General features: G+C 37.2%; 1 protein-coding gene across 3 annotated transcripts in view; it reads left to right on the plus strand.

Annotated features, from left to right (window-relative positions):
• Nucleotides 1-26,317, plus strand: part of MPP7 (MAGUK p55 scaffold protein 7) — a 144,330-nt gene that overhangs the window by 70,469 nt on the left and 47,544 nt on the right. For all 3 annotated transcript variants that reach the window (XM_051610352.1, XM_051610354.1, XM_051610353.1), the window contains exons 5-6: nt 6,004-6,081; nt 10,607-10,687. In XM_051610352.1, the coding sequence (XP_051466312.1) occupies nt 6,004-6,081; nt 10,607-10,687 (159 nt within the window). The remainder of the gene's footprint in view (nt 1-6,003; nt 6,082-10,606; nt 10,688-26,317) is intronic.

Below are 26,317 nucleotides of genomic sequence, written 5' to 3' on the forward strand. Positions count from 1 at the left end.
AATAAAAACTAGGTATTTGGCTGGATTGACTAGTAACTCACATGACCTGAATTTTTAGCGAAGTTCTTTCTTGTCCTTAACAAAATCAGTACATCATTTTATTTTGCTTGTTGATAAAAGCTGCCTTCTTTCCCCATGAGGCTGCTTTATTTAATTTCTAGCATGCTGTGCTTCTTTTATCGGTTTAGCAATTAATGATAATGACATATTTGCCATCACTGTTAACTGGGCAGTTCTACCATAACAATACTGTCACACCTATAAGCACTGCCTAACCAAGTTCTTGTTGAATCAAAGTTCAAGCAGCAAGAGCTTGTTGAGACTGTAAATTAAAGCTGTAAATTGGCTCTTGAGAGTGTTTCTTGAGAGTCCATCTTCTTTACACTCTTGAGAGTGTATAGTGACTCTCCAAGCAACGCTGCTGATTTGCATTGATAGCACCTGATTTAAAATAATGCTGCTCCAATAACTTTGTGAATCTGTAGATAACACACCATTGTATAATTTTTACAAAATGTAACCTGACAAGAAAAACACCCTTGAATACGCTCCCTTAAATATAATTCTATTGCCACATTTTGTAGCTTAGAAAATTACCATAATTGAGCATACAGTTCTGAGGATTTATTTCTGAAATTGGCAATGCAATTTAAAAATTTCTGGAGGAGTTCTGTATGCAATATGGGTCATGGTGAATGTTGGGTAAAGACATTTTTTAAGTGTCATCCAGTGCAATCCTGGACTTTAGCAAAGTTATCTGTTATCTTTAAGGGCTGAACAGATGGTAGTGTCAGTTTAAATTTGACCTAAAATCACTCAAGATTAAATTTGACCTAAGAAATTTATTACCATGAGGGTGGTGAGACACTGGAACAGGTTGCATGGGAGAAGTTGTGGATAACCCATCCCTGGGAGTGTTCAAGGTCCAGGGCTAGATGGGCCTTTGAACAACCTGATCTAGTGAAAGATGTCCCTGCCAATGCAGGGGGGTTGGACTAGATGATCCTTCCTACCCAAACCATGCTTTCTTTTAACACAACTGCAAAGATTTTTATAATGTTAGAGCACTTTGTTCTCAATATGCATGTTTATTTGTTGGCTCTTTTCAGGTTGTGGACTTCAAGTATGTGTATGACCTGGAAAAGAGAGTGAATGTTGATTGTCTCTTGTTTCATGTGCTCTGCTGTAGCACAAAACTGAACTCAGCAGAAATAATATCTGTTTTTTGCATCTTTAGGATCTTAATAACAGGCTTCTTTCCTGTGATACCTGAAATGTTCCCTGCAGTGTTTGCATGAGTGGGTTTAACTATCAAAGGATATAATGTTTTAAGCTGATAAAATTTAACGAAATTCTATTGAGTTTGCTCTTGTGCCTCATATCATTTCTATGAATGAGCTGGTCACTTAAAGGAGTGCTAAATGAACTAGTTACCAAGTTTTACCAAGACTAGAAGCATCTCCTTTTTCCAACTGTACTTCCAGTTCTAGCCCTCCTTCTTTCCCTTAAAAAGGGAACACCCTTTAGCAGGAGATAAGGGTTAAGCTGAAGAGTCAGCATTTTTGGGTTTCCATGAAAGAATTTAGGTGCCTTGTTGGTTATTCTTGTTCTAACTGTTTGCAGGGGCTGGAAACTCATGACGCAAAAGCAAACACTTGCCACCAGCCAACTGATGTCCTTCCAGCCCCCAAGCAATGACTGCTTTGTAAAAACATAGCCAAAATCAGCACTTACTGCCTCACTAGTTTCTCTTTTCTTTTTCCATTTTCTTAATCTGTTGAGGCTTTTTATTGTAAACGTTGTCCTCTTTGTAGTAGCCCCTCCCTGGTTTCTGTTGCCACTAGTGGAGTTAAAGACTTTTTTGCGAACAGTAACTTTGGTGGACACTGAAGAGGCTTTCTGTATATAAGAGGGTCTTTCATTATGCGTCCATGCAAGTGACTAAGCCACTAAGTCCAGGAGCTGTGTGGCTTTTGTCAGTGCTTTGATTCCAGACACCTCTGCTGTTGATACAGTAGAATATAATGAGAGAACAGTTAGCAGAGATGTTCTGCCTACTCTTACGGATGTTCTGCAATAATAAACTCAATGTCTGTTTTCTAGACATGTCTTGGTGCTTCACATGTGTTTATATTGGCATTCTAGTTCAGGTCAGGAGTGCATTTCTTAAAGCAATTTCCCATCTTCTCAACTTATGCTGCTTTTGTTTACATCATTGAGCATCAGCAGACCAGTGCATGAGATGGATTCCTTCCTGCTGAAACTAAACAAGGAGATTAGCTGCTAATGGGTATTCAGCAGACAATACTAGACTAGGCTAGTCCAGAGTAAAATCCCAGAAATGTACATGATGTGGTGACGAGGTCCTCAGTGCAAATTGTTCTTTGCCTTAAGCAAAGATGGTGTTCCATGTTATCACATGTGTGTAATTAGCTAAATTTTGCAGATACATTCTCTCCATTCTCAGCAAAATCATAGCCACACCAGGTAGGTCCCTTCCAACTGAAATAGTCTATTCTGTTTTATCATCTTGTGATGAAAATAGTCCATCTTGGAGATCTGTCTTGAATTTCCTAGAAGCTTTACAGGTGAGTAACTTCCTAAAATATTGCTAATAAATCTTGGTCGGTAATACTGAGACAATCTGCCTTTTCTGAAGCCCGATATGTAGTTTGTAGGTGTGTGGTATTGTTCTGTGGAGTCTTTAGAAAAGTCCTGCTTACACAACTGCACTAGAATCCACTAAATAGTAGTTAAATTATTCTGGGATTACAGGGATTGCTTCCCAGAATTAACTGGGATATTGGAAACTGATGATATTCAGTGTATGTTCTTATCCCCATCCCCTCTGTTGTTTTCAGTAGGGTGATAGAAGAACTGTTGAAAATTAAGAAATGTAAAAGGAGAAATTAAGCTTATTTTGTAGGATTCTTTGCTTAGATTTTTGTTTTTCTGACTTGGAAGGCTTCCTTTGGGTTTTAAAACAGTCCAGGCTGGGGACACTGCAGAAAACATATTTCTACTATACTTTGTTATAGAAAGCTTTATTCAGTCTCTATAAGAAAATGCAGAAAACATTCCCCCTGCTTATAAATGTGCCAAAAATTGTATAAATTTGCAAATGATTATTTTTCCCTCTTGGGGCATATCTTCACAGTAGATTGTCAGTTTTTACAGAACCTTGTAAGTCTACCCAAAGTATCCTACAGTGAAAAGGACAGGTAGTCATAAAAAAATATAAAAAACCAAAATCGCAGCAACTTAGTCATCTGTTCAGCAGAACAGCTTTGTATGTTTTATTTACAATACATAACTCTTGCTCTAGCAGACTCAGTCTCATCTGTGAAGAGATTTTCAGGGTTCAAGCTTTACACTTAAATATCAGAAGAACTTAAAACAGATGTACCATATTTTCTGGTTTTCAGCATGATACAGCCCTGTACTGTCCATACATTCCATACTAGAGAGAAGGCAACAGTATAACAGTTACTGGGCATCCTGTGTAGCCCCAGATTATATTTGCTTTTTGTATTACATACAATTACTCAAAATGAAGCTCTAATAAATGGTGGCAAATATGGAATGTTTTATCCTGAATAGGCAAATGCTCTCTTTTTTACTTCTTGAATCCAGATATCTCTGGATTCCAATATCTACTGGAAAATAAAAATTTCAGCCATTGGCTGGTTGTAGGCAGAGCCAATAACTTGTTAATGTTACACAGTACCTCCTCTTAAAACTCTATGCTTTTGTTGCATGAATTTACAGTTTTATAACCTTTTTTAAAAGATGGGTTATGCAAGAGTGCCTTAGCATTTTTTTCTTCCTTTTTTTTTTTTTTCCCCCCTTTTTGTTTTTTGCATTTCATTGGCAAAGACTCCTGCAGGTTGTTTGGGATAAAAACAGCTTCATTCACAGTCGCACTTCTCTTTTCTTTGAGGAAGTAGAAGGTGGCATAGGTGACTGCTTTTAACCTCAGAGCTAACAGAAACTCAGTTGGGATAAAATCAAGATGTTAGCTGAAGTTATGGATTTGAGACTTTTTTATTTATTATGCCTTTTAGTTATCCACATTCATAGTCTAAGTAAACCACACATTTCTGCTAAACTCAGGGGCTGAAGCTCCATGTTTTGTTTAGTTTCTGTGCTTTGTGAGCTAGAAATACTAAGATTTACAGTCATACTTTTGGTGACATCCAATATAGATTAATCTTACTTTGCTGAGTAAACAATGTCTACATAAGCTATGTAAAATTCAGACTTATGTTCTGGTGATAATAGTGCTTTGCATTTAGTTTTCACATGGAGTACAAATACTTGCTGTTCAGAACAAATAGTTTCCCAACTTAGCAACTGAGCAACTGTGTTGTCTTCATGCTTTGCCTTGACATTTCAGAACTTCAATATGCTTTTAACCAATGATGTACAGAAATAATCTTACAAAGATTACAGAAATGACAAAGAAATCGAGCAAGACTTAGATCTTGCTATGTCATGTTGCATTGCCAGAGTGTGGTATGGCTTCAAAGAACCTAGAGTGCACATGAGTAAAACGTGAACTTAGAAAGTGTTATGAAGCACAGTAGGAGCCAAGAAAAACGGTAAGACCGAGTGTCATTGTCATGGCATCTCTTTATGGATAGAGTTGTTTGGAGTTCAGTTTAAATTGAAAAGAAAGGGCTGGGGAAAAAGCAGAGGGAATCCTGTGCAGTGAGACGAGTGAGTGCTTCTGTGGGTAAAATTAAGTGGAGAAAAGCAAATGTGGAAGAGGAGGAAAGGCTGGAGGAAACAGTCAGTGCATAAAAGATCCAATAAACTCCAGACATTTCATGTGTGGTCAGACCATTGGTTTGGTTGTTCTTTACAGCTGTCCTGGCTGCCTGGCATCTGTCCTGTCCCTCCCCAGCACACTGCTGGGAAGGGGTAAGGTGTCATTGGGGTTCCTGTACCCCGAGGATGAGAGGGGCTCCCCAGCCAAGTCATGAGCCCCATGGCCTCTACCAGACTTTGTATTCCTCTCCTTGCCAAGTGCAGAAGTCCCTGATTTAGCTCCTTCTGCAACTCCTCCAACCATCTGGAGTCCATGCCTCCTTCAGAGCAAAAAGACTAAAGTAGAAATCTAAGAAAGTGGTGTGTTTGCATCAGTTGTCTTCTTTTTAAAAATTTTAATTAACAGTTGTAAATCTGTGTATCTTCAGGAAAATAATGTAAATAAAATTGTTTGATATATTATTTTGTGCCATTCTGAAGTAAGATCTTAAAAATTTGTTAGAAGCTTTAAAATATTTTGGCTCTTTTAAACTTTCACAGTGGAAAAATCTAAGTTTTGAATAGCATGACTTATGGAGGAGGCTGGGTATTTAAATGATGGTGCATCCTTTCCCCTTTTGAAAGAACCAAAGCACACTGCATTTTTAATGTTGATAACTCCTCATTAAAAATATTAAATGCTCCTAAATGACTTTTAACTTGCTGAAGTACTGCCTTTTTCTTTCACATGTGTTGGAATTCATATTAGCACTACTCTGCCCTTGTTTCTGAATTATTTCAGTGACGGCAGCCATTCCACCAAGCTGTCTGTCAAGATGTGGGTGGCAGGCTATTATTTCACTTCATAAATCATAATTTACAGTGTTTTTTATATCCATCCTGGGGATAAACACTTTATGCTTTGTGTTTTCAGCAGCAATATAAAATGTAATTGATACTTAAAACAATATGTTAGAAATATGGACATAGAAAGCCAGGAGAGAAAAATCACAAATGTTTAGTTTTTCTGTGGGCTGGTCTACGTACTGAGCATTTTTTCCATCTGATTTCATATTCTTAGCACTTCAACAGAGGATGATGATGAATTATATTTACATAATTGTTGCCTGTAGGTTACTGTAAGGATGTTTCTTTAGTTATAGACACTCAACAGATCAGTTAGCTCAGCAGAGTAATTTTGTACCATTTGTTGTGTGGCTAAATAAACTTACAGTTTGTGCTATTGTCTTCCAGGTTCATGAAAAACTGCATTATTATGAAAAACAGAACCCAGTGCCCATACTCCATGGTGCAGCAGCCTTGGCAGATGATGTAAGTGTCCCCTGCTGAGATCACTGATACCAAGCCTCCCAAAAAACTGTCTGCAAGCAGAACTCCTCATAGTGCAAACATATGAATGTAATTCTCTGAGCTGAAATCATAAGAAGCTGCAATGTTTCCAAAGGTGCTGTCATCGCTGGGCTTGTTGCTGATATTACTTTGATTTTCATTCACTTGCCTGTTACAAAAACACTGCATCTAGATAGCCTCTTGTTCTGCTTTAGTAACTATGTAATAGAAGTTACAGGTTGGAACTCTACTGGGAAGGGAAAAGCTGTCAACTGTTAGTGTTTTGAGAAAGTCATAGGCAAGAGGAATGCTTTGGAAAAATAAAGACAAATGAGATACCAGCACTGCTGACAGAACATGAAAAATGATAGATAGCACTACAGAAATGAAGCCCATGAAATGCCTAGGAAGGAGGCTTGTTGGAAAAAACCCACCAAAAACTATTTAAGAAAAAGTACCGTAGTGATTTATTTATATTGGAGCTTTCCAAATTACGTTCATAACCAAAAAATAAATTGTAAAAGTAGTCGGCATTGATGGAGTAGTTAATTTCCTGTTACTATAATTTTTATTTTAAAGAAAAAAAAAAAATCCAACCTGCCATTTCTTGCTATTTAATTCTAGGATTCAGATGAATTGTGCACACACCTGTATAAACTGTGACTGAACCTTAGGTAGGCCAGGATAGAGAAATGTTTAATAAACTGTGGTTTAGGTGAAATCCAGAAATCTTTGTTGCAGTTGATGATCTCAGGTTGTTTTTTTGGAAAAAGCAGTGTGTATTAGGATCCAATTCAAATACATGTTTGAAACTTCACATACTTTATGGATGTTTTAAAATCTTAATTACATTTTTATATAATTAATCACTTTTGATTTTTCAATTTTACAAATTGTTAGGTGTTATTAATTGAGAATGATAACATTTTAACAAAAAACTAAATTAAACATATTTGAAGTCTGTTGATAAAAGGCTATAATGTAATTTAATCATGTTTCAGTAGGAGTGGAGCTGTATCCTGTAACATATCAAATATAATAAAGCATTAAATTTGACATCAGACATATATTACTATTATTTTTTTAACCTTCAAGTAGCTTTGAATAATGTTGATAGTAATTTTGAAAATTAGAAAGCTGGTTGAAATTCTCTTCATTAAGTTCTTGGTGACATATTAATAATCCTTGTTAACATTTATGTTATGGATCTCTGGGCTAAAATACTTAATAATTTCTTTTTTTTGGATACAAAACTTAGTTCTTGGTATTTTCAGAAATGCTGAGCAATCTCATTCTTTGTTCAGCCCCATTAAAAATGTATAGTTTTGAAAATCCCCAAATTGAAGTATTCTGTCACTCTTCAGTTGAGAGAGGTTGGAGTTTTTAACCCTATGAATGTCAGATTATGTACATATGGTAGTATTTTTAAAAAGTACATATGTTGGGACACAAGAGTCTCTAGACATCTGACTACTTTTAAGCACAACTTCTTTTTAAAGATCCTCTTGCTGGTTCTTCATTTTTGCTTCTGTGTAGCCAAACAGCTGGTTTTATGGGCACTGTCCCATAGAATGAGGACGTCCTTTGGCAGCTGAAGTCAGGCTAGCATGCTGCAGGATGTTCTGTGTTTCAACAGTTATCAGCAACATTTGAGAGTTAATTTACATGCAGTGGGGTTTGTAACTCCAAAACTCTTGAAGTTCCAGGATTAAATTGCTGTTCAGTTTTTGGCAAAAGTGTCTAACTAGTTGTCAGCTTCAGGGATTTAGGAGCATGTTGGTGATGTAAAACACACTTGTATTTCAATAGGCTTTAAATTAATGTTTTATTTTCCTAGTTATAGCAGCTGCACTCTAGTTAAAAAAGGGAGATATTAACAGGTATGTATTACCTGTTTGATTTCAAACTTAAATTTGAGGTGCTGCTCTAACATAACAAAAAAACTATTTAAGGGAGTGTGGTTTTATTCTTTGGTTTTTTTTAAAGCAATTGCACAGGTAACAAAAGTAGTGAGGCTTCTTTTTAGAAACATTTTCATGTTCCTAGCTGCTGTACCTTGTCTTTCCTCACTCCCAGCGACTTTTAGACTGAATTTCCTGTCAGAGATTCTGTTTGCCTCTTGGAGCAGCGATGTCTGACATAGGACTCTTGATTTCATACAAATGATCTAAACATTGCTGGCAGTATAGTTATATACTGCAAATAGGGCCTCTAGATTATTAGAAAGACCTTTCTGGCAAAAGAAGTTTCAGAAATTTCTCCAGAAGCTTTGAACCCCCAGGCCCCAGTGCTCCTCATCTCTCCAGCCTCATTCTGTATCTGCCCCTCTCCCTTGCTTTGTTTCCTCCGCTCTATAGTGGCAGCTTTCCATAAAGAACTTGGTGAAATGTTACAGTTTTTTTCTACAGAGAATCATAGAAGAGTTTCTCAGACAGCTTTTCCTGCAGTCTCTGGCATAGTAGGTGATCAGCACAGTATCAGTGTTCCCAAAGTATGCCATATAGCTTGTACTGCGGTCGGTAGCTGTCCCACATCTTGGCACTTTAACAACAAGGGAAAATCCAGTCCAAAACTGCTAGAAGCACAACAAGCAGCTCTGGTGATACCTGTTTGCTAAACTGGAACATGGTGTTGTCTTCCTCCCTCTCTGTCAATCTTCATCTTCCTCTTTCTTTTCCTCTTCTATCACAGGGTGTTACATGTGCCTTTAAGACTTTTATGGAAATGTTTGGAAAAACCTTGTAAATTAGAAAAGAATTTTTGTTTCACCTCTGAACAAATATTTTCTAAATTATGAGATTAAAAAGTCTGTTAAAGCAATTAAAAAAATACTCTTTCTGTTGCTCACTGCTCTAAACCTTATGTGCCCGCATTTATAATTGCACCACTAAAGCAAATGCCAATTCTGCTAAAGTTAATAGATACTCGTGCACAATTTATCTGAGAGAGAAAAGCTGAAGCAGTCATTCTTATTGAGTGATTACCAGTCTTCATCAATGAAACACGAATGAATAGATTTTATTCTCTAATGATGAGTAGTACAAGCTAAAGAATGAAAAGAGAGTGAAGGGGAAGTGGTGACATACCTGCTGTCGTTCATCACAGATGATTTTCATCTTTGCAGAGCTTTTCTATAAAACGTGCAAACTAGATAGCAGTCAGATTACCTCAGTACTTGGTGTTGTGTGCCTAAAATGCTTAATTTTGACCTTTTCTACAGAAATAGTTTTTTAATCTTTCAGTATTAAGACACAAATATTGTTAAGATTAGCACTGATGTATTAGATGGACATTTTTATCTATGAATTATAGTTAAAAGGCTGTGGAACTTAAGGTGATTAATTTTTCTTTCAATCTTGCTACCCTGTGTTAATTTGAAGGTTAAAAAAGTATTCAAACCAGGTTTGATGTCTAGAATTGCTTCCAGAATTGTCTATTATATATAATTACATGAAAGATGCTTCTATCCATGTATCTTGAAAATCTAGAAAAAATGGAAGTACAAATTTAAAATTAGGCTAGATTAATAAAACTACTTGCTCCAAATAACCAGTCTTTCTTTGAGACATTTTTATGATGCTGATTTAGTGCAAAGAAAATAAGTGATTATCTGAAATCACATTTTGGATTATGAGCCATGGAGCTTCAGAATTTTAAACTCAAGTTCAGAGTTGTGAAATATGTTTTAGCTTTTACTTCTCCTGGAAAAACAGTTCGAGTCTGAAATCCTGCAGTAAAATATGCCTCTTGAGTCCAAATTAGTTGAGAATGTCGTGATAAGAAAAACTCAAGACATGAGCCAAATAGCCGTGCAATTAAACATCAGACTGCTGCTCTATTGTTCACCAAACCACAAATTTGTAATATAACCAAACATAAATTACTGATCTTGTTGTTAGGACACAGTTCGTGCATTTTAGGGGCTTGAATTGCTGATGACCTGTTATAAACTATATTATGATTAACTCGCTTCACATTTAACAAGCTCCTTCCAGTGTGTGTGTAAACATAATAAAAGGTTCAGGTTGCTTGAACCGTAGGGGCACTTTGCTTTCTTATCCCAGTCCTAAACAGCACAGCTACTGTGGGGCTTTGGAGGCAGTGTGGATTTCACCACCTCATTCAAAACTGTTTTTTATAGACAGTGTCAAAGTTTGATCCAGTCATTTTTACAAGCAGTCCTTTGTCTGCACGCAAAGGACCATTCACTTAAATGAAGTGCTGGGATTTGCCCCCATCGCTATAAATCAGAATGTGATCTGGCTGCACCCTTGCCAGAGATGATTACTTGTGTTAAACTGAGCCAAAAGGCCTGGCTTAAATCTGGTCCACTGAGGGCCAGAAAAAGAAGCGCAGTGATTGATGGTGTTTTTCTTCATGCTGGCTCCTGTTTGAACATGCTGGAAAGTAATAACCTTGAACAAGATAGATGCTGGGTTTTCACCGATGCACTGGGTAAAACAATGCTTTGCTAATGGTCTTTGTGTTGATTCTATCTCCCACCCAGCTGGCTGAGGAGCTGCAGAGCAAGCCACTGAGCAGTGAGATCAGAGAACTGTTGAAACTCCTCTCAAAACCCAATCTCAAGGTGAGGATGTGTTGCACCTGTGAAGTGCTTTCTGCATGGGTGTGTGCGTCTGCTTCCTCAGGCTGTGTGGGGGTTTGTCTGTTTAATGAGTGGCTGTGCTTTTAAGAAGAGATGCAATGTTAACTGGAAGTACCTGTGATCAAGAAACACATTTAATGTTGCTCTTAAATTGTTGTGCTGCTACTGATGTTTATAAAAGGAATTCATTCGAAAGCTGTCTCTGATATACAGTGGATATTATTGTATTTTGCTAACTTTCATTGCATGTGCTTCAAAAAATTTTTAACAAATGTGCTTTTACTAAAAAGTTTTCAATCATAGCATTGATTTAATTACACCATGCCTAAGTAGTGCAATCTGGTACTTAGAACAAAATTCCCAATGGATATTATTCCTTTTAAAAATCTGATTTAAAAAAAAAATTCTGCCAAACTCCTGGGGTTTTCTCCGTGGTGCTTTTGGGGCACTTGTTACCTATCTAGTAGGCTATAGAGCCATTGAATTGCTTAGTTTGTGAAGAGGTCATCTAGTCCAATGTGCTGCTCAAAGCAGGTCAACACTGAGTTCAGAGCAGGTTGCTCAGGTCTTGAAAATGCCTGGAAACAGGCATTCCACAAATGCTCTCTGCAGCCTCTTCCAATTCATAAGCATTCTCCTAGTGAAAACTGTTTCCTTATGTACCATCAGAACTTCCCTTGTGTATCATTGTTAATGAACACTATCACATTATTTTTCCACTCCGAAGAGAAGAAAGACCTTAGTGCTCTAGATGCATATTGCAATGGTGATTAATGCAGCAGTTGATAAGTTTAGAGGAAGACTGTAGAGTGGAAAGGAGCCTTTTTTAAGATAGTTGCTTCTTCATATTCCCTGTAAAACACTGATCTCGAAGCCTGAGACTCTCTAATATCTTCAAAGTGCTACAGAATTTTAAAGATCAATTATGCCTCCTTTCTAAGGTTTTTGCACAGTAAGTTATTCCGTAGTTTGCAAAGTGGCAAACTGTTTTTCTTTGAAATGGTAAGCAATGCGAGGAGTTTATTACAAGAGGAACTGTTGGTGTGTCAAATTGCAGAGATCCTAAACTTCACTGTAGGTATTTCCTTAGTGACTGTCCACATTTATTCATAGTTCTGAAGCTTTAGTGGATTGAGTCTGAAGACAGGTTGTTTGCCACAACTGCACCTCTCCCTTTCTTGCTTACTCTCCCCCCCTTTGCTGACTTGCTCACCCTCCCTCCTTCCCTTTTTCTCTTTCTCATTCACTCACTCACTCTTGCCTTCTGTTCCTTGGAAGCAGTTAAATGCAATGTGATAATCTTAGTGGGATTTCAGGGAAACAAGTGCTTTACCTTCAGCGTGGTTACTATGATTGAACAACTGCAGGAATTTGGCAGATGTCTGTCTTGACTGCAGGGAGATGGCCAGCTGCAGGGTGCCAAGCCCTTTGCCTAGCCAGACTGCCTGATCCTTCACAAGGTCACACGTTTCCCTGCCCTGAATACCTTACAGGTGTTTGTGTGAGTTAGGGGAAAGAACTGACAAGGTGCATGGTATTTTTGCCTATCCATCAGCTTTTCCATGTGTCTCCCATAATATGCCTGGGAGAGATGGTACATTGTCACTGCTCCCTCCTCCATCATGTTGACCAGGCAAGCATACTGCATTCAGTCAGAGGCTGTTTAGTTGAGATTCTTCTGTTGATTTCCCCTGCTCTCTCTCGAGCAGAAAAGGAAGGAAGTTGCTAGACTCAATCTTTCCATTTCCTTCCCAGGTATGCCCTGAAGTCTGTTAAGCTGTATTTGAGCTTATGCCATACATAGCATAAGATTTTCTAGCCCTTCACTTTTAGGTTGATAGCTGGAAAGGGTTTATTTGCTTCTTTCCTTCTAGATTCCTAGGACAAAATGGTATTGAGAAGAGCTCCTTCCTACACATGTGAAATTACTTAGGATAACTGGTCTGTCTTTTCCAATGATATTGCATAGGCTTTATCTAAAAACTTGCATATATAGCGTAATATGGGATTGACTTAAACTGGCTGTATATTATTCTGTGGGGGAAACTTTCCTCACCTAGTGTATAACTGCAGTGTTATCTGGAGCCAGCCTACTGTCTTACGGCTCTTTTCTAATGTTAATTACACGATGGAGGATGGTTAGGATTAATTTACTGCACTACATCACTGCTTCCAAAAGTTTGGTGGTGTTAAGAGACAGGTCTATCCATGTGATTATAACATTGCAGGTTTGGTTAACATGCCGAAAAAAGCTGAGAGGTTTCCAGAGACTCTCTGATCAAATGCATATCTTTTCATTTTGTGTTACAAAATTACTTTCTTATACACATATATATTTTCAAGTGTTTGTGGTTTTCAAGGTTTTTATCCATACCTTTGAGGTAGTTATATTTATCAGACTTGAGGTTTTTCAAAGTAATTCCAAGGTGTTGTCAGGTTTTTTTTTGTTTTGTTTTGTTTTTGGAAAAAAACAAATTGGATGCCTCTAGTCTTTAAAAAAAATTGGATGCAATACCCACTTACACTGAGAGGTTTCTTTCCTGCTCTATGATGTGGCATCCTTTGCCATAATGGTAGTGGTTTGTCTTTTCTGATTACAACAGAACTCTGGGAGTAGAACAGAGCACGTAGCTCTGGGAAATCAAGTGGATTTGTTTATCTGTGTGTGAGATACTGCATTTGCATTCTAAAATTAAAATATAATGGCAGAGTTCCATGAATGCAGACCAGCCACATCTATTGTTTTTAACTTCCAATGCTGAATAAAGATCTATACTTCACATTCTGTAATCCTGCTGTATCTTGTTAAACAGATCAACAAATAGAACAGTATTTCCATACCTAAGAACCAAAATCCAGTTGAATGCAGTATTCGATTTTTAAGCAGAGCAGAAATTAGCTGTTTGAAATGCATCTTGTTACCTCATTAAGAAAGCTTAGATGTACAACAGTGTACATCTTCAGCTCTTTCAGTCATAACCACAACTGTGCCATCAAATGTTTGCAATCTGTTGAGGAAGATAACTGTTAATAAACGCAATTCCGGGGTATCCATATTCAAGATCTGCTGAGTTCATTGTTACAAAAGAGCTGAAGAGTTTAACATGTCAAAGTTATGATGATAGTAAATAACCAGAACTAGATGTACTGAAACTTATGCTGTGTTTGTGTTTCTTAAAGCTGTGATGTATGTGGGGTTTTTGGTTGGTTGGTTTTATTAAGTTGCAATAAAATACATACGTTAAAGATGCAAAACATAAAGACACGTGAATTCATGGTCAGGCCCAGCTAGCCTGTGAGCAGTGCTGCGTGGCTGTACTTTGAGTAGTGTGTGGACCTAAGCCAGGACATGCTTGGGTGATTTGAAATGCCAGCAGATCAAGCTGAGACCCACCTGCTGTAGCTTTCCCTAAGCATATTTTAGATTTCAGAAAGTGAAATTTCTCTCTTCTGCCGCTGTATTTCCTGAGCCTTCCGCCCCTGCAGTGGGGCAGGCTGTGAAAAGCCTGTGTGGTTGGCAGCACCTCCAGACCTTCCCCTCTCCTGCTCAGGTATGTCTGAGTGTGGTATGTCAGGAGTGGTATGTCTGTTACAACCTCACACGAACAAGTAACAGAGAAAGGACTGTGCTGCTATGTAGCAGGTTTTTTTCTGTGTAATTCAGGTTACTGGGCTGCATTTGAAGGGGTAATTCCTGGCCTGTGTGGGAGTTGGTGCCATACCCACTCCTGTTTTTTTTGTCAGTTCTTGGAGTGACTTCTGTGATTTTTGTAATCTCTGAAGTGTAACCACAAATTACATTATTTTTAACCCTATTTCAAGCCTACTTTGCTTATTTTGTGAAGGAAGCATTTAGAAGATGGTTTATGATTTCAGGTTCAGGTTTTACGTTCCAATTTTGTTGATGGATTTACATTTACATTGAAGTTACATGATATTGTACAAGTTTGAGTGAAACACAATGAGGAACTTCTGTAGTGTACTGTTTTCCCATAGCTTCCACATCTAATAACAACATTAAAGTTACTTAATGTATGTTGTGGATAGATAACACATATCACTTTCATGAAGACTGGAATTATAGTGGGGATATACATGAGGAAATGATGCTTCTGATTTAAGAAAGACACTCCTGTGTGTGCATTTGTAAACATGTAAATAATAGCATAAAGAAATAAGTATTCTCAGCCTTGATCTTTTATAATTTGGAGAAATTTAAGAAACTTACGTGACAGGAAATGGTATGTAGATGATGAGGGGAGTTGAACAGAGTTTTGAAAATACTGACAAAAAGTTTTAAAAATTAGGATGTATCAGGTAGGCAGCAGTGCAAATGAGGCAGATGTCTTTAAAGAGCAATTTGTCTTTTTTATGAATCTGGAAGTATTGCTATTGTCTCATAACACCTCACCTTTAAAAATATATATTAGCTATATTATCTAGAGATAAAGATGTTAACACAAAATATATTGAAAAGAGAATTTAATTCTGGATTTTTAATGCACTTGTCACAAAATTAGCCAAATGTTCTTACCTGTCAGTAGCAATGCAAATGGGAAGAAAGGAAGTGGGCACTGGAGTTACTCTGTCAGTCTGGGGCAGAACCCCAGTGACAGACACTGTAAGAAAGGAGATGTTGTAAATACAACATGATCAAACTAAGAATGAAAGACTTTCAAGCTTCCAGATTCTTTTCCACTTTTAACTAAAAAGCCTTCTTGAATAGTGGGTCTCAGTTCCTTTTCTAACAAGTTGGAAAAAGCTGTGTTCTTTTTGGGACAGTGCCATAGCACAAGAACGTAGTTGTTATTTATTTTTAAAATTATTTGAAATGCGAAAAACTAACAAAACAAAACAAAACAAAACAAAAAAAACCCCAAACCCACAAAACTGTAGGAATTAACATTTTAGGCACTTATTTTGTAGATGTGGCTGTAAACAAAAAATGCTACCAAAAAAATGGACTATCATTTAGTCCATTGAACAATATTAGCTCAGTTCCACTAACTTTGAGACAGGTTCAGGATATGTTATTCAGATCTCACAAGCTCTTAACTTTATGTTTATAACAGTAGTTACATTCCTGATGATTACATATTGAAATAAGCAATTTACCTTTTGAAGTTAATTCCTATTAGGGTAAATTTAATGTGGTTCAAATTAATATAAAATATATCCTTTGTGGTCACTGGGGTAATGTGCAGAACAATAATTATTTTAGAAGCTTATGCCACTGTGCTAAAACTATTCTGAAGGATGTTTATACCTTTTATGACTCAGAGGAAGTTAAGCTTTTTTAACCTCCTAAGAGTGGCATTGGTGGTTCTGCCTGTTTCGGCAGAGTTTATCCTCTGTTTATGTGTGCTGAAAGGTTTGCCAGCTGCTAGTCTGAAGCATAAACCAGGTACCTAAACAAGAGCACAGGGCAGGACTGTGAATGACTTCAGTGCATCACGGTGGAGAAGAACGTCAAATATTTGGATCACTTTGGGCGCTGTAGCTGTAGAGGGAACAAACAGTGGACATCTTGAAGTATTTTTCTTGGCTTCTCTTTCATTACTCTGGAGTGAATAGGATTTTGGAAGTAATTTTAAGATACTTTGCAAAATGAAGGGAAAACTGCTTTTGTCTGACTGGCAATGTTTTCAGATTAATTTATGCATGGACAACCTCAGTGTGCTGTTCAGAGAAAATACAGATTCTTTAAGTTTTTTTCAGGTTTATTTAAATTGATTTCAAATGACAAAGATGCATACACCAGAAAGCTGTAAAGAGGATTTACTCTTACTGTTTTATTTGCATTTCTTTCAAGGTGTACTTAACTTTCAGTTTCACAAAGCATGAACAGTTTGCATTTGTAAACCTTTTTAGTAATATGTACCTCCTGGGTTTTCCTTCGGAATAGAACTACGAATTCCGACTAAAATTAAAACTGCAGATAATGAGGCTAGGGCACTTTATACTTAATATGTTTCCTATATTTGTTTTTGCTTCTTTGAAAAAAGAAACAGTGCTGCTTTTAGCTTGAAGCATACCTTTGCTGTTGTCCTGTCCTATTCTGTATTTATTATATTTACTGGGAAGTGTGTCAATTCTAGCCTTTATTTGATAAACAACTGCTGATTCCATCATCCCTCACCATCTGAGGCTTACTAGATTTGCACAGTGGCCTAATAAGACTGTTCTCATAAAAGTGCTACTTGTTCTGTTAGAAACCCACAAACATTTTAAACCTTTATCAGATGACCCTTATAAAGCTGTCTTACAGTCACTGGCAAAAAACGACAATATAATTAATTGTGTGGGAAACAGTAGGCATTTTTCTACAACTTTAACATACAAAGCACTCAAAGAAAATATTGGGCTATAATAATATAAAACAAAATCTGTTACTGCTTTGAAAAGTTCATGAAGCGCTCCTTATCATGTGTAGTTTAAAAAATCTTAATCTAAACTTTGTCTTCATTCCAGCATTTCCTTTATAATTAGACTTACTGAGAATTTTCCATCGGGTTTTTTTTTTCCACTGAAATACGGAGTTTCAGCAGTGTCAACATTTTCCACTGGAAATTGTTGGGGTTTGCCTACAGCTGTTCAGGTTTTGTATCTGGAGAACCCAAAAGCAAATTTCAAGTCAGTTGACATCTCAGCTACATTTGGGCTGTTACTGTGTCCCAGGCACTTGGAGGACCTTTTGACCCTGTCCCTTTAAAGACCTGTCTTCCCAAATGCACTGATGTTTTTTTTCCATTTTTGCTCATGTCCTGGGAGGCTATTCTCCTCCTCTTTATGAAAGACTCATGCTTACACACAGTAACAAAAAGTATCTGTTCAGGAAGCACAGTTTCCTGTGACTTGTAACTATTTACTCATCAGTGGTCTTTGAGGTTTGCTGGCAGAACTGTTACAGGAGCTTATATATTAAGAGATTTTACTATACAAACCAGCTTAACTTTGTTAATATATTGAGCTGAATTGCATTGTACATCTTATGTAATCTGAAAAGCTACCTGCATGATCCTCATTTACAAAATTAGATGCCATTAATTTGTATGTAAGAGCCTGCTTGATTTTGGATGGCATACAGTGACATTTCAGCAGTAATTGAGAAATATTTACTTTCATCCAAAGTGAGATATGCAAATTACTGCAACAAAAAGCACAGACCATAGCACTGATAGTTTGTTTGTGCTGGTTAGTGGATAGCTCATAGATATTCTGAGCATACCAGCCATGAAGCTGGAGGAGACAGTGCTGAGGAGACTTCTGTTAGCAAGCAAATGAGATCCCTCTACCCAGTGTTTCTGGCCTTTAAACTGTTTGCCACTCTAGGAAGCCCTCTGTCATGCACTTTGGCAACATTTTTAAAGGAAAAATAGATTGTATTCTTAAGTCTTTTCTGCTTTAGAGCTTGGCTTCCTATATCCATTTCTCCTTGCAGCTGTAATAAGGGGAATTTCTTACAGAAAGTTTTTTTGGGGTGGGGAGTTCTGGCAGAATATGTTAGTGTCTTTATTTTTTTAATGTTTATGTTTCTGGAAAGTAGTAAGTAAAATGAAATGAAAAAAGTAGGCCTTTCAAAAACAGCAAGAAAAGCCTTGATTTTTCATATCTGACAGGCAGAGAAAATCAGAAAGCAGTTGTGGCACTCAATGTGGTAGGAGCTGGCAGAGCATACATACAAGAATGTATAACATATCATAAACATAGATATAAAATTATATAAGGGAGATGAAAAAATATGGCATAAATATATATTAAAGTGTCGACCATCATGTTACCCTGGAAATTCTTTCATGTCCATCTCATGTGATACCTTAGTTGATGTCCAATGGACAGCTTGTCTGTCAGTCTTCTTAGATATATGGATATGAGAATGCTCACTAGCAGCCAACATATAATAAACAAAGTCATAGATATAATAAACAAAACTGAAGCCAGGCAGGTTGGCAGCAGAAAAGAAAAGATTTGGAAAGTAAATTGAGGAAATGCTTTAGCTGTATGTACATTCTCACCCAGATGGAAGAACCAGCTCTAGCCCATGTACGAATGTTGAATTGCATGCACGTAACTGTAGCGTTCACATGCAGGGCATAATAGTTGGCAGCATTACTAAAGCTGGTAATTTAGAAAGAGAAAAAAACCCACTATGGATATAGTCATGTCCCGTTCAAGTAGAAATTCTGTTCTGTGAAAATGGAGAAAATGCACAGTATAAAGCAAATAGTCCTTTTTTTAGTTGTCATCTTCTTATGCTGCTTTTTCCTTCAGAGGTGCCTTTCCCTTGCATTTGCCTGACCATATTATATTTGAACTCTCCATTCATTTATTCAGCAGTCTCCTCTTCTAGTTCATTGATGAATCTTCAACAGTGATCCAGCATGGTCTTGTAATCAACTTTCCCCCCCTTTCTGCTTATTCCTGGTTTTCTAGGCAGTTAACAGGACTGTTATATAACTTGTAAGTATCTAACTATAACTATATTGCAAATATTTTAGAAAATCATAAGCTTCTTATACATGCTAGTTTGATGGCCTTTTAAAAGAATTACTATTCAAGAGGCAGGATTTATTCTGTTTCTCCAATATTTTTAAATATTTTATAATTCATTAGTTACTATTTTATTAAGTACTTACAGAATATTTACTTATAATGGTGAAGATAACACTCACTGCAGCTTTTCAATTTGTGCAACTGATATACAGAAATACTCCTTTTAGTGTTCAATTTGGGAAGAGTCCAAAGCAGGCAAAAGTAATTATTTTTAAAAACTAAATTGGTTCAATATTTTTTGTTAGATGTCCAAGTAGTATGAGTATGCTATAGCTGAATTTGACCTTCTTATCATAAACAAATATGTATTATTATTTTCTGGGGGAATTAAGTATATGTTTGTTTTGTGGTTTTACTTTTGTTGTTTGATTTTTTTCTAAGACTTTATACATCTTGCTGTTGTCAAGTAAAGGCTGGATCATTTCTAAGAGATGCTCTTTCAGGAAGGGTAACTGCAGCCTCAGCTTTTACTTCAGTTTCTGTTTTCACTTTATTTCTTGGGGGGCAGGGGATATGTCTTCAGGTGGTTTTCTACCAAGAAAAGATGCATGCTACTGCTGTAAACAATATTGCCAGAATGCTGCCAGTTCTTCAAAAAAAGGAATTGACCAAGGATTGCCAAGATAATGGAAAAGTGCTCTTTTCTTGGTATTTTCCACTCTAAAATAATCTATTTGGGCTCTTGGAAGTGACTGAAATAGGACTTCAATCTCCAAGAACACTTTAGCTGCATGAATCACCTTGCAAATGTAAAATAAACTTAGTTTAGATTCTTTAGATTTAAAATCACAGCTCCTTCTGACATTATCCACTACTGAGGAAAACATAGGGCTTTCATCTGGAAGAATATTGACACCTTTACCAGATGACATGGATGGGCTGTGTTTCTGTGAATACTGAAAACAGTCCAACTTTGGAAGTGTCTTCAGGGGCTACAAACAATGAGTGAGAGGAAGTGGGAGTCTGAAGATGCAGAAAGTTCACTTTTCTTTTGGCTACTGCTGTCTGGCTATCAGCTGCAGGTAAACCCATCAGTTCAGACTGGTGAATCTGAAACCAACAAACCACAGTTTCAGGCAAGGAAATTACAATCTTCTGAAAGGAAGTTCACATAGTCATGAATACAGTCCTCTGTAGGAAAGAGGAAAAAGTAATATGTACTGAATATTTATCCAATTGAGATGTTGCTGTGCTAAGAGCACTAATATATAGTAGATATTAAGAACACAAACCACACATGTACAGTATATAATTTAAATATTTTGAATCACTTCTGTAACCCAACTGCATCCAAGTCAAATTGGGAGAGAAAGGGATTTAATTGCCAACTGGACAGGCTTGAACTAGAGAGCAACTCCTGTTTTAGCACAGATGAGACAGATGCAAGCATGGAATGTTTTTTCTCTTTTGTACATAGGTAACTGCTGTCTTCTTACACAATGTATGATTTCTGTAGATTTTATGGAAAATAACAAGGAAAAATATACTATCTGAGGGATGGAAAGCAGTATATTAACCCTGATTTTTTCCCTCATGAACTAGTACACCCATTGGTTTCCTGATTGCAAAGAGAAATTTATGCTTAATCAAAATGGCCTTATTTAATTTTTTTGTCATCACTGTCAAAGGCGTTTTACTTCTGTTGATTGAGTAGTATAAATTATTTTCAGTAAGCAAAGTAAAACGTGTTCATTTCTTTATAATTTAACGGATGTCTTTAACATCGTTTACTGTATGTATTTAACTTGGGAATTTTTTTTCAGAACATCTCAGATTACTATAGGAAAATGAGTAGATTATTGTGCCATCAGAAGGAGTAGTATTACTTTTCTGCCTGATAAGTGGTTACTGCAGCATATGCACTAACTCACTGGTTCTACTGCCAAAAAAAAATCAGTTCACTGTTATCTCAACCATCCTCTGGTTGCTTCAGTAGCACTACTGAGCTTTTCCTGCCTGTAGTTTTGATTGCTTGCTTTTGCTTCTAGATTATGCTTTATGCTTTAGCGAAGCTGGAGAACTCAGCTAATGTGGTTATTCTTACCGGTTAGTTGAAAAGCGTATTCTCAACTGCCGTTTTGTTCTCTTGTTAACCCTTACTTAAGGTTGCACGTACTCCCTTAGCAGGCAGTGTTGGTGGTTAAGAGACTGCCATGTGCTGTTTTAACATGCATCTGCTAGAGAGGGGGATTCACAGGATGGAATTCATCAGTACCTCAATGTAAAATCTAGCTTATGTACTCAAGATAGTAGATGTAAATAAAGACTAATTCTCCTGTAGGGGAGGGAGTTTTCTTCCTCCCTGCCGCCCATCTAAGTTCTTGTCTCCCTTTTCCCTCTTCATTTTGTGCTGCTTACCAGTTGTTCTAAAATGCATAGCTTGATTCTGAAACCTTATCTTTTTATCCCTCTCTTCTCCAAGCTGTTCTCAAGTCAATTTGGTTTTCTGTGCCGAGAGCCTGTATGCCAACACCATTATACTTTGGCTCTCTGCTGGTTTTATTCTCCTGCTTGCTGAATTCTTGCACGTTTGGCTGTTATGACTCCTGTGCTGCTCCTTCTCTTCTGATGCCCTTGACAAGCTCTCCTTGAGTGGGTTCAGGCTCCTCCCAGCTCCTTTGATAGCTGTCACTGGATGACTTCACTCATTTGATTTTAACTTTCTGCAAGTTACGCATAAATCAGTCTTGCCAGTCCTGAATAGTTTTCTCCACCAACATTTTCATCTTGTCTTCTTGTATTTCTCCTGTAACCTTATCACAAAGAAAAACTCTCTGGGGGATGAGCTCTGCCAAGGAAGTTCAGGGGCACATTACTGCAGTTGTTCATGAAGGTAAATTTTCTCCTTCTGTGTAACTTCTCTGTGCCAGCCTCAGTGCAAAGTACTGTCCCCATAGCAAAGCAAAGAGGTAGGAAAATATCTCTGTCTCACCCAGTGGAGTTCAAGTGGAAGTGCCAGAAGTGGTGTCCTGTGCCAGTGAGCCAGGTTGTGGAGAGGGACAGCAAAGTCATGGCTGTTTTGTTCCATTTCGCCGACTGCTGCCGGGGCAGTGATCTACTCCATAGGTGGGGCAACCGTCAGCTGGGCTCTTGGCTTTCATAAAGGTTGGCTTGAGTCCCTACAGATTTTGTGTTGATAATCTTGACTACTAATTATTTAGTTTTCTAATGTTTCTTCAAGTGCCATAAAGAACGAGGCTGCTTTTCTTCCTTTGTCCATTCAATCCGGCTTCTTTATTTAATTTAATGTTTTCTAAAATGTTTTTTCTAGACTATTAAGTGCAAAAAATTTCTGAAAAGTAAAGCTATGTTTTTTTTAAATAGTGACATTTTAAAAACATAAGGAGCTGTGTTCACAATTCAGGGGCTACATGGAGTATTTTCACTCTTACAGATCTCAAAATACAAATAGAAGCAAAAAATAATATAAAATTTGTCTTTGTTTTAGAGGAGGAAAAATGTAGTAATGTAGTTAAATGATACACATTTTTCAAAATACAGAACTGTTTTCATTAATAACATTCTCATTTTAAATAAACATTTAAAGTTTCAGAGCAGTTTAAGAAAAAGAACTTTGAGTGTTTCCAATGTCAGATTTTCTTTGTGTAAGTTGATAGTGTAAAATTTCAATTTATAAACTGTGACCTGAACAGTGATAACTTTAATATGAAAAATACAGCGCCAGTTATTAGACATTTCAGAGGTCTGATGAAAGTATTCATTTCCAGCTAGATCATGTCTAAGAATTTAGCTGAACATCAATATTTATATTTAGGTAGTGCAGGAGTTTGAGTCATACCTGCTTTCAAGTTCTAAATATGGAGCGTGTTTACATTAGTGAATCATAAGCATAGAACTTAGAGCTGAAATAAAATATTTTTCTCCAGAGGTGCTTAAATATACATGACCCTAATCTTGGATCATACATGCATAGTTCTGAAGAGTTGTCTGTTTGAAAACAAACCCAAAACATTAAAAACTGATAAAATGTCATCAGCACTTCTTGTAGTTTCTTGTGATAGGCAAAATTAGTATCATGGATCATAAAACTGCAGTAAATAAATCAATCCCTTCTTGTGTACAAAAAGAGCACATGACAACCTTCACATTGCCTTGTATGTTTACTGCACAATTATTCTGGGTAAATCTTTTTCTTGATGGAATCTAAGGTGGGTTTTTTGGCATTTTTAATTTGTTTGCTTTTAAAAGAAGTCCCAACCTTTTATATAAAAGTCTAGTCTGGTATGGAGGGGTTTTTTGGACTATGAATACATTATATTAATTGCACAGTGCCAAAAATCAGCTGAAGAAATGTCTCTTTACTCTGAACATGGTCATTTCTACATGTGTTCAAAACATATGGAAGTTCTTGCAAGGACAGGCTGTGATAATCTCTGGTGGATTACATTAAGTGAAATTAAAATTGCTTTACAAGTTTTGCTTGCAGATTGTTTATTGCTCGATATCTATGCTCCTGACTGTTTCAACTGCAGTGGACAGAGAGTGGTGTGTTAGAAGCAAAGGCAGAAGAAAAGCAGGAATGAAATCTTAGTGTGTTCAGTATACAGCATAAACAAGTTTGTGATGACACAAGCTCTTCTGGAAACTTGGCTGAGAAAAAGCACGTCATTTCTGGCGTTCATACTCTTAACTAAAATATGCATCTTTGCAGCAAGATAAAATAATACCAGAGCTTGGGCAGAAGACTGGGCAGAAGACCTAATACTGAAAACTTTAGTACATTGTAGTTTAATATGTTTGTTTGGGAGGAGGTTGGAAGGGGTTGATATGTTCCAGTTGTTGTGAGTGAAGAAAAGCATCATAAATACCAGACATTGGTTGGCATTGGTTTATACTGCTTGGGCTGCAAGATTCTTCTGCGTGCCATGTCCAGGAGCCTGGTCTGGCAGTCAGAGGAGGGAAGTATCTTAGCACTGATGGCATAATACAGTGTAGTAGTGGACATGTTTTCAGTTGCTGCCTTTTATTCTGGAAATGGTGCTTGAGATTATTTTCATCTGTTTTCTCTATCTGCTTAATTGTTTTTAAACTGTAGTATAGAACCTCATTAAATTGAACCAGTCCATGAATGTGCCCTAGCTTTATGTGGAAAAACATAATGGCAGAAGACTAGTTTAGTAGTCTTAACTGTAAGTAGCCTGAAGTAAAAGCAAACCCTATCTTTGTTTTAGTATATCTTTGATATTTCACATACATCTTTAGAGGACTGCATGTGATTGCATGGCTTTTACATACATAATGTTTTATAATACATATTTCATAGAATCATAGAATCATAGGGGTTGGAAGGGACCTCGAAAGATCATCTAGTCCAACCCCCCCGCCAGAGCAGGGTCACCTAGAGTACATCACACAGGAATGCGTCCAGGCAGGTCTTGAATGTCTCCAGTGAAGAAGACTCCACAACCTCTCTGGGCAGCCTGTTCCAGTGCTCTGTCACTCTCACAGTAAAAAAACTTTTTCTGATATTCACCTTAAACCTCCTATGCTCCAATTTGTATCCATTACTCCTTGTCCTATCACTGGTCATCACTGAAAAAAGCTTAACTCCGTCTTCTTGACACTCACCCTTTACGTATTTGTAAACATTGATGAGGTCACCCCTCAGTCTCCTTTTCTCCAAACTAAAGAGACCCAGCTCCCTCAGCCTTTCCTCATAAGGGAGATGTTCCACTCCCTTAATCATCTTTGTGGCTCTGCGCTGGAATCTTTCAAGCAGTTCCCTGTCCTTCTTGAACTGAGGGGCCCAGAACTGGACACAATACTCCAGATGCGGCCTCACCAATGCAGAATAGAGGGGGAGGAGAACCTCTCTTGACCTACTAACCACACCCTTTCTAATACACCCCAGGATGCCATTGGCCTTCTTAGCCACAAGGGCACATTGCTGGCTCATGGTCATCCTCCTGTCTACCAGGACCCCAGATCCCTTTCACCTACACTGCTCTCCAGCAGGTCAGCCCCCAACCTGTACTGGTGCATGACATTTTTCTTCCCCAAATGCAAAACTCTACACTTGCCCTTGTTAAACTTCATCAGGTTTTTCCCCGCCCAAGTCTCCAGCCTGTCTAAGTCTCTCTGAATGGCAGCACAGCCTTCTGGTGTGTCAGCCACTCCTCCCAGCTTGGTGTCATCAGCAAACTTGCTGAGGGTACATTCTGTACCCTTATCCAGGTCGTTGATGAAGATGTTGAACAACACCGGTCCCAGTACCGAAATTTCCATGAGGAATCATCACTGCTAGCCTGATGTTTTTAGCTCAGATCTAAAGTAAAACTAATCTTTGGCGGGAGGGAGCTGGTAATTTCTGATGGTAAATAGTACAAATTAATAACTGTCTTGTGAAGAATTCCAGAAATAATTAGTGTGTGTTTAAATGTTTATATCAAATTGTACAATGTGCATAGAAATTAGTAAAACAATAGCAAATTATCACGAAGGAGGTGTGATCTTCCTCTGTATTTATTTTGTTGAAGACCTAACTTCAAATTTAAACTTCAGAATGTCAAGATTCCCATACACTTTGCTTTTGCCTGGAAGTTGTTTTCTGTTGTTACAGTCTCCTCCATTCAGGAAAAATATCCTGGAATAATGTAGTGGAAGTGTCATGCTTTCTTAAAACATTTGCATTATCCTTGAGAAAATGCAATTTATGTTCATATGTGTAGTCAAATAATATTTGCCTTTTATTAAGTGGTGAGTAAACTAGCATCAGAGAAATGTAGCCATTTTCTGTTCTTTATACATCTGTTCTTACGGTCATTGATATGATACTGTCTTATATTATCCATGTCAACAATGTTGATGTGTTCTGCTTTATCCTAAATATCTCAGTGTTTTCCAAGATGCTTTATTTTTATTGTCAGAAGGGTTATCATTTTGCAAATTACTTCTGCTGTTCAGACTACAGCTTTTGTAATATTGACTCTTTGTGAAAAGATATCAAGTCAAAATGTAAAATATTGAAGTATTTATGAGCAACTACTTGAAAACAGAAGTAACTGAAAGCAGTAGATAGTATTATATGTATAGCTGTTG

This window comes from Apus apus, chromosome 2 (assembly GCF_020740795.1).
Source record: "Apus apus isolate bApuApu2 chromosome 2, bApuApu2.pri.cur, whole genome shotgun sequence".
NCBI lineage: Eukaryota > Metazoa > Chordata > Aves > Apodiformes > Apodidae > Apus > Apus apus.